Source organism: Poeciliopsis prolifica, unplaced genomic scaffold, assembly GCF_027474105.1.
Source record: "Poeciliopsis prolifica strain line A6 unplaced genomic scaffold, Auburn_PproV2 SCAFFOLD039, whole genome shotgun sequence".
NCBI lineage: Eukaryota > Metazoa > Chordata > Actinopteri > Cyprinodontiformes > Poeciliidae > Poeciliopsis > Poeciliopsis prolifica.
Genome location: NW_026562414.1, coordinates 5,378,642 through 5,387,782, shown reverse-complemented (window position 1 = coordinate 5,387,782; position 9,141 = coordinate 5,378,642). Strand labels below are relative to the sequence as shown.

Sequence of the window (9,141 nt, the reverse complement as noted above, 5' to 3'; positions counted from 1 at the left end):
TATAAGGAGCGCCGTTCCATTCATGGGGGTGACTGCAGAAGCCACCACGCGCGACGACCCGGAGATCCAGGCTGAAGGGGCCTGGACTGATGTCTCCTAGACAAATCCATTCTTTTAAAAATAAACGCCTTTCATGGGCTTGACATCACTGGTTGCCGTGTCCCCCCTAATTTTTGTTGCGGCTTCCTGAGCCGGGCCGTAACACAGATGAAAATTTGCTTGATTTATTTCTCTTGGACACATTTATGTTCACTGTGACTTGACAAAAAAGTATTTTGATCATTTCCCCAAAACAAATTAGTATACAATTCAAAAAAATTTAAATATTGCATTAAAAAATGTGTTTCAGTCCAACAAAGGCTTAGAGGAATTTGATTTTGACTATTTAAATTAATCTTAATTTAAACTTTATAACTGAGGTATTTCTGGTAAATTAATTTTTTTTATTGAAACCATTTTTATAAAGAAAAATGATGAAAAAATGAAACATTATCAGGCCCCGTTGTTGAAAAATCTGTATTTATTAATGATTTACAAAAGGCTAAACATGAAACCATTTAAATGATTCAGTTCATTTTGAAACCTAGAGGGAAAAGTCGAGGAGGAAATACTTGTAGTGATTCTACAGGTCGGTAACTAACAGCATTTTATCTCATCGTCACGTAGAATCAGTTTCATCTGCAGTCGATGAAAACATGAGATCCGTTCACACAGGATGGAGTCACTCAGAGTTTAAAGCTCAGCTGAAGAGTGTCGACACTTTGGGAAAGAAACCGTTTGCCTTGTGAAACCGTCACGTTTCTCTGAAGCTCTCTGTGTAAAAAGATTACCACAGTCATGAGGTCCCAAATATAATCCACTTCTCTGAAATAAAAAGGTCTGCAGAGACAGAGTAAATACTAAAATATGTGCATGTATGTTTTACTTTTTCCTACAAGGTTTGAAATAAATACTTGTAAAGCAAACAAGCATTCAAAGAGAAGCTTCTTCCTTTATTAATATTGTGAACATTAATCACATTTCGAGTGGAAGTGTTTTTGAATTGAATTTGGGGAACAAATCAAATTAATTTCACACAACTCTGCAAAAAACTACCTTTAAAAGAACCTAAAACTCAACATTCGGAAACAAGGCGGGGAGGGGGGACACTGAAAACAAGAGGTTCGTTGGGTTTTCTGAATTGAAAATTCAAAGTTAATCACGGAAGCGTTCCGGTTTTCTTTAGTTTCCTGGAAGGTTTCCACAGTAGTAAAAAGAGACAGTTATGGACCGGAATATTTACAGTAAAGTTGTGCACTTACAGACCCCTTTACCTCCTCCAGTTCCTCTTAGGACGTCACAAAAACCAAAGAAATCCGCTCTCTGTCGCTACCGAGTGAAAAAACAGTGTTTCCTCTCATTGAGAATTTAATCTTTAAAAAAAAAAACTGATAAAATTAATAAAATATGTTTCTTTCTGCTGGCAAGAAGGAACTGAAAGTGAAGACAACAACAAAAAAAGAGCGTAAAATATGATAAAATTGTTCATATTTCAGGAAGCTATTTAAAAAAAATTTAAACGAGAATAAATCTTTCTAAATCCCCCCAAGAACCATTTTACAAACAAAAATATATCCCCAGTTTGTTGTGTTTCTCTAATCAGATATAATTAAAACTTTTTTACAGTGCTTCATTATTATATAGCTGACAGACTCGGACGAATATGACACCAGAACCGTCTGCCGAGTTCCAACGATACCGCTACGTCGTAAAAATGAAAGGTGAACGGTCCAGTTATCGAAATAAAAATCAGAACCGGAAGGAGGCTGTCAGTGTTTCTTAGAGCGCCGCTTTGCTGCAGCAGGACGTTTCCCAGGACCTCCTTAAGGTGGATTTAAGGCGGTGCTGGGAGGCCTACTGCTTGGTGTTGAGCTCGTTCTCCAGTTCCATCAGTTTCCGGGAAGCTTTGACCTTGTTGGAAACCTCTTTCCCCTGAGAGAAGAGGCGCTGGCGCTCCTTAAAGGTCAAACTCTCCGGAGCGTCGCTGGGGATCGAGTTCTCCTGCTCCTGACTGATCACAGACACAAACACAAGGAGAAAAACTACTGAAAAGCTGCTGCAGTGTCTTGTGACGCCACCAGGGGGCGATCAACACCAACCGATTTGAAAAGACTTCATGTTTTTCAGTTAAAAATTACTCTTGGCATCTTTAAAGCTACATTTTTTCTACTTATTTTGTGCTCAATTTGACAAAAAAAAATTTTAATATTAACTTTTTTCAGCAATAAAAACAGGATCTGTGTCAGTCGTCATTTGAAAACACTTGGCGTAATTAGACAGCAATGAAAAGCAGATTTAGGGCGATCAATACCAATACATTTAAAAAGGTGGATATTTTAATGGCATTTTTACAAACTATAATAGTCAAAAAATATATTTCAACAATCACAGCAAGAACTATTTTAACTAAACAAAAAAAGTATTTTTTTCTTAGATCAAAAATGTAAAACATTTTTTAGATAATTTATTATTCTGGGCTTAATTTGAAGAAAAACTGAAAAATATTTAATCTTTTCCCAACAATCTTATTTCTTTGTATTTATTTTATTCTATTTAGCCAGATACCAGAAATATTATGACTGAAAAAAGAAAAAAAAAGTTCCCTAAATCTGCCCTCCAGCCACTAGAGGGCAGAACATAATTCTGTTTTCAAATAGTTGGAAGAAAAAAAAAACAATCTCAATTTGAATAGTCAGGAACTTTAATTGCCAATGAGTCAAATGGTATCATTTATATTTTGTTTAAGCGTTAATATCTGCAGCTTGGTTTCAGTTTTTCCTGGACGGACGATGTGACGCTCACCTCTTTGCCCATTTGTCCCGCGGGTCGCTGTAGACCTCTCCTGATCCTACAACTCCTGTCGAGTTTCCAGTGTGCGAGTTAAACCCTGTTGATGTTCGGGCGCCACGCAGCAGACACACAAACAAAGCAGCACAACATGAGTCAGCATTCATGGAGGAACTGAAGCAATCAGGTGGAGGCTGCTGGGTGATGGCTGAGAGATTATTTTTATTTTAAAAACTCTGAGCTGAGACCCAGCAGCCTCTCCATACAATCTCTACTGTGTTATTGTTTCCCACAGACCGGTTTGAGCAGAAAGAAGAGCAGCGTTGAGAAGCATTAAGGCAGAAACATTCAGATCTCTCCAGGCAGGAAGGGGAGCAGTTAGAGCGCCGATCCAAAGCAGGAAATCGGTCTGTGGAAGTTTGGGCCGGGATCCGAGGTCGCGGTCACCCTCATTGTGCAACTGGTGACCCCGACCCGACACCGCTCAGGAGCTCGGCTCATGTGTCCCTGTGTCTCAGCAGCGACCGCCGCGATGGTTTCACTTTTAATCGGGAAAAACACCAAAACCAACCATTTCACAAAACTGTTTTCTAAAGTCTGAAACCACAAAGCGAAAGATTCTTTAGGCGTCTAAATCGATTTCTTTTCTCTACCTCAGAAGACGACAATGAGTGCAACTTCCTTCTTCACGAAATGTAAACAACAATGGAGTGGCGTCAGATTTGAGCAGTTCTAGGATTTCTCCTTTGAGCCATTTCTCTTGCTCATGCTAAACCCATATTTACCCAGAATGCCCTGTGCAGTAGTCCACTTCCTGTTGTTGGAGCGGTCTCTGATTCACAGAACTGCACCAGAGTTCACTTCAACCAAACAAAGGCATCAGGTTGTAGACAGACAAGAGTTCAATGCACATTGAATTGGATTGAAGCGAACTGAACCTAAGAGTCGGAGGACATTTCACCTCCAGCCTTTTGAAGCACCGGTTCTGCTCAGATTCTGCACAGCAAGCGTTCAAACCACCCTGAAAGAACACCCCTGCTTCCTTCTCTGGATCTCCATCCAGTTTCACAACAAAAGGTTCAGTTCAGCAACTATAAGAGTGAAACGCACAGCGTTGGTTTTGGTCTTTTTTATGACGACTGGAAAAACAGTGAAATATGCCAACCACTTCCTCTTTGGAGAACAAAAACTGTTGGGATTTTCCAGCTGAAACAACATTTAGTTTCACGGCTTCAACCTGAGAGCAGGAAGCTTTCAGAGAAACAACGGATGGCTCTTAATGACTGCGGTTTTTATTCCCTCCACACCGAGAGGTTCTCCTGGTAAAGATGTGGACATTTCCTCAAAAATGGTTTTTTGTGAACCATTTTTGTTTGACCACAGAGATCAAGGTCTTGTGCCAGAAAAGCGTCTCCTGGCCCCAAATGGAGACATTCGAGTATCCCAAAGTCTTCTTTAAAAAAGAGGAAGATTGTTAAAGTAACAATCTCAATTTACCGATCAATCTCCGTTCAATAAACTCCACTATGCTCACAAGCTTTGGGTTGTGACCAACAGAACAAGATACAAGCAACTGAAAGGCGTTTCCTCCACAGGGTGTCTGGTCTCGGCCAGAACCGTCTAAATCACTAGAAGAGCTGCAAACAGGTTCATCCTGTTGAAAGGTTTTAGTTAATAAACCGATACGGGAAAGTTGAAGTGATTTTCTTTTAGCCGTTTTTTCACTACATCTGCGCTGCATCCTCACTTCCACAAGACAAAAATAAATAGCAAAATCAATAAAGTATGTTTAATTTATAGAGCAGTGGTGCCCAAACTTTCTGTCACAAAATTAATTAAATTCAACCAAATTTTTATGGAATCTGAACTTCATTAAAGAGGCTAATGACAGAAAGGCTTCGGGCTGCTGCCTCATTCAAAGAAAAACAGACAATTTCCAATATTTTTGGTTGATCAATTGTTTCTATTTTGTTGGCCAAATTTTTTACCATGTTTGACTTGGTAAGGAGCCAAACAAAATCATTTGAAGGACAAAAATGGCCCCCGGGCCACACCTTGAACACCCCTGTTATAAAATTATTTTTTATAATGTTGTGGAAAACATTAAAACTTACTCAAAACAAAGTTCAGTGCAGAAAGTCTTTTCTCACATCTTTACCAGGGCTGCAAATAAACGCAGAAGTCGTTTTGGTCCGGACTTTAACTGTCCACGTTGGGTTTGTGCTCCAGTGCAATAAAAACGTTTGGGACGGTTTCCACACAGACACAGCGACAAATGGTGAACCCAAACACATTGATCCAGCTGGCAGCTCCTCGGCTCCATCCCCCTCCCAAAAAAAAACACAAAACGAGCCCTCGCATTCCTCTGCTGAGCCAAAACAGATGAAAATGACTCTGTGGAATCCGACCTCTTATTCTTTTCCCCATTTTGTTAAAAGTCTCAGTCGAGCTTCCAGAGATGCCAGCTCAGTAAAACAATAACATTTTTCTTTTATTTTTTTTGCATTCAGTCCAGCAGGGAAAAAGCTGGAGGCTCAGGTGTTGACAAATCACCTGAACCTGCAGCAAAGCCCTCTGGGAGTTGTAGTCAGGTTTTAATGAAGCTGCAGCGACAGAAGCGACAGTTGAAAAGGAAGGGCAGCAAAAATCAGAGCTGAAACTGACGAGTAGTTTTGGGGGGAGCAAATTAACTAGAAAAGAAGAAGAATAAAGCTTGGCAGAGGCAGAAAAAGCAATAGACATCAAGCCAGTGACTGAGGTGAGCTGCGTGTAGCCAGCATGCAGCCAGCATGCAGCCAGCATGCAGGCAGCCTGCAGCCGGCATGCAGCCGGCATGCAGGCGGCCCGCAGCCGGCATGCAGGCAGCCTGCAGCCGGCATGCAGGCGGCCCGCAGCCGGCATGCAGCCAGCCAGCAGCCGGCATGCAGCCGGCATGCAGGCGGCCCGCAGCCGGCATGCAGCCAGCCAGCAGCCGGCCCGCAGCCGGCATGCAGCCGGCATGCAGCCGGCATGCAGCCGGCATGCAGCGCCGTGCTCCGATTCGCTCGTGAAGCATGCAGATTTGATTCTTTGGGTGGGGAGGGGTGGTGCTGGGGGCAGGGGGTGGGGGCATTAGTGAGATGATTTTGAGTGCAACATGAAGTGTGTCTGAGGTCTCAGGTGTGTGATGAGGTGGATGGTGTTGGAGGTGCAGGCAGGAACCGAATCAGGACCTCAGGAATGGATTCAGATGCTTTTAATTCTGCGTTTGTCTGAGCGTGTCGAGTTTTTCCTTTCAGCTCAACACTTTCTGAAATTTAAGCTTTGCATATAAAGCTGCAACATGATATAGTAGATCCAAATATACAACAAAAAAGAGAATTAGTTTTTTATACACTAAAAAAACAAAATCTGACCAAGTATTTTATCTAGTTTCTAATGGAAACTATCCAAGCACAATTGAAACAAGAAAAAAAAACTTTTCAGCAAGATACGAGTTTAAAATCAATAATTCCTGAATATTGATGAAAAAATCCTAGTTAGAAGTAAACAGACATTTGAACTTTTAACAAGGGAAAAATGCATTGAATAAACCAAACCATTTTCAGCCATTTTGTTAAACATTCGCCTCGTTAAATTTCAAGTTGAAATGCTGAACAATCTCAGACAAAGGCAAGTTTTCACTGCTGCTGCGTTTCAATGAAATCATTTTAATTACTGAGTTAGAGATGGGTGTGAAAAGCCAAATCTCCTTCCCTTTAAAGCAAACATCGCTAAGCAGAGCCTCGGGGCAGGAAGTGGAGGCAACTCCTCCATCCCTGCTCCCAAGAAGCAACCAACCAGACAGAAAGGAGGCGGCGAGCGACAACACCAACAGTACTATGATTGGCCTCAATCGTCTGCACCAACCGGTGGCGTGATTATCGATTGCTTTTTTTCCGTTCGAAGAAGGGGGGCGATCGGAGGAAGATGAGGAGAGGGAGTGGAAAAAAATTACCGAGAAGGAAAGAAAGTGTTCAAACTGGGGCTGCAGCTAACGATTATTTTAATGTCCGATTATTTGATCGATTATTCTGACGATTAATCAAATAAAAAAATTTAAAAAACTGGACCACCATTTTGCAGATTTTTTATTTAGTGACTTAAGATTATTCCATACAATATTAGAAATGCATAAAAATGTTAATGCCTAAAACGCAATAATACAGAATTCCTTTAATAAATGTCTGATGGTTATCTTCCGGATTAATAACTGGACAGGAAAACAGAATTTTTATAGAATTTGAAACTAAAATGACAGAAGTTTTATTTTATCTTAAATGTAAAATTGATCAATTTTTGGCCAGTTTTTGGTTATTTGCTGCTTCGTTTCAGTGATCGCTTCACCATTAATCAGTTCAGCCTTAATATGTCTTTTTGGACAATTTTAACTTAATTACTTCTCTTATTGAATGTAAACTCCAATTAATCGCTTACTATATTAGTCGACAATTATTTCAGTGATTGATTAATCACAATTAATCGTTTCAGCCCTGATATGTTTTCTGTACAATTTTGGCTAATTGCGCCTCTGAGTATCAATCTTCCTACAATTGGTCGTTTTTCAATCTGTATTCTCCAATTAACGATTAATCGATTACTAAATATGTTGATTTTTTTTCAGTGATCGATTAATCACAATTAAGTCGATGAATCGATTCAGCCCTAGTTCAAACACAAAAACAATCTGATTGGCTTAGGGAGAGACGAAGGGATTCCCACAAACAAAAGTAAATGAAAGTGAACGATGAAACGTTGGACAAAATCTAGACAAACACGTAAAAGAGGGAAAATCTAAGAGCTGAAAACCATGAAGGGAAGGAAATGACAGATGATGGAGAGGGCGGTGTGGGAGTTTAGAGGCGCCTGGCTCCTCGCTCCTCTCTCCGGCTCTACCTTTATAGCTTCCTGGTGGGGGGGCGGAGCTGGGTTTGGCAGGAAGGGGGGGGCCTGTACTGTTGGAGTTGTTGGCTGGCGGCTGGAACGAGCCAGACAGGAAGATGCCATCAGAAAGAGGGCGGGGCTTGCGCGCAGTGGGCGGCGGCTGAGGCCGGCTCTGAGTGGGCGCGGCGGAGGCCGGGAGGTCGCCGTACGACTTCCTGGTCGCCGACAGCTTGGCCTGACCTGATTGGCCGCCGCTCCCTGCCGAGTAGGCTTCCTCCTCGTCTTCGTCGTCGCCCGCGTACGAGACGAATTTGGCTGTGTAGAGCGTGTCGGGCGAGATGACCTGTGTTTTGAGGTAGGAGGTGTTTCTCTGTGGTGGGGGCGGGGGGTTGTTAGTAGGGTTGTGGGGGGCGGGAGGGTGGTAATCCCGAGGCAGCGGGGGCCGATACAGACCGGCCGGCTCATCGGGCGTCAGCAGCTTTCTCTCTGCCTCCTCGTGCTGCCGCCGCCGCTCGGCCTCCAGACGGGTGTAGTACTCCTCCTCCTGTCTCCTCTGGGGGAGGGATAACCTGTTAGTAAGCTCCGCTCTGATTGGCTGCCACCAACACTGGATGCTAACACACTAATTAGCTAGAGACACAGCTAAAAGCTATTCAACAAGCAACCACCCACCTCTCTGTGACTTGCTTTGACTAACTAACCGTATCCTGAGTCAACCGGCGGTCCGACACCGAGGGCCTCGACTGGAACATTTTATGAAAACAAACCTGAGTTTTTCTCTAAAGTTTTAGCAAGTAAAATTTAAGACTTTTTAATGCCACGTTGATTGAAATTTAAGACAAAAATCTAAATATAAAGTATTGTTGGAGGTAAAAAGCAAAAACTGAAATCTGTGGACAATTTGTGGCGCTGGTATTTTTTTAAGGATATTTGCACTGCAAGAACAAAATCTCACAAAATATTTCTGGACTACTTTCTAATGCAAATATCTTCACACACTTGAAATAAGAAACTTAAGAGTAGCTTTTAAACAAGAAGGCATTTATTTTAAGTAAATAACTCCTAAATATTGATAAAAAGTACTTGTTCCATTGGCAGATAAATTGACTTGTGAGAAAAATGTATTTTTACACATTAAATAATCTGCTAATGGGAAAACATGCTTTTCATCCTTATTATTTAGTTAAACTCCTATTTCTTGTAAAGAAACATGTTTTTATAAGCAGCTTAGTTAATGCTAGCAGATAAGCAAACCCTAACCTCTCACCTCACTGTAGCTTTGAAGGTAATGTTCTCCAGCAGTAGCCATTTTGCTAATTGCAGCATATTGATGACAAATATGTAAATGCCGGTGGTATATGAAGTTTGCTACTGATAGCAATATGCTACTGCTGGGGTTTCTGAGAATGTTGG

At 41.7% G+C, this 9,141-nt stretch overlaps 1 protein-coding gene across 16 annotated transcripts in view; it reads right to left on the bottom strand.

Moving 5' to 3' along the window:
• Nucleotides 1-502: 502 nt before the first annotated feature.
• The window catches only part of afdna (afadin, adherens junction formation factor a), a 119,962-nt gene continuing 111,323 nt past the window's right edge, over nt 503-9,141 (bottom strand). For 6 of the 16 annotated variants that reach the window (XM_055054302.1, XM_055054297.1, XM_055054300.1 and 3 more), the window contains 3 exons: nt 7,741-8,281; nt 2,842-2,926; nt 503-2,050 (listed from right to left, as the gene is read on the bottom strand). In XM_055054302.1, coding sequence (XP_054910277.1) covers nt 1,894-2,050; nt 2,842-2,926; nt 7,741-8,281 — 783 coding nt within the window. In that variant the 3' untranslated portion in view covers nt 503-1,893. The remainder of the gene's footprint in view (nt 2,051-2,841; nt 2,927-7,740; nt 8,282-9,141) is intronic. The other 10 variants (XM_055054304.1, XM_055054305.1, XM_055054312.1 and 7 more) reach the window with 5 other exon arrangements.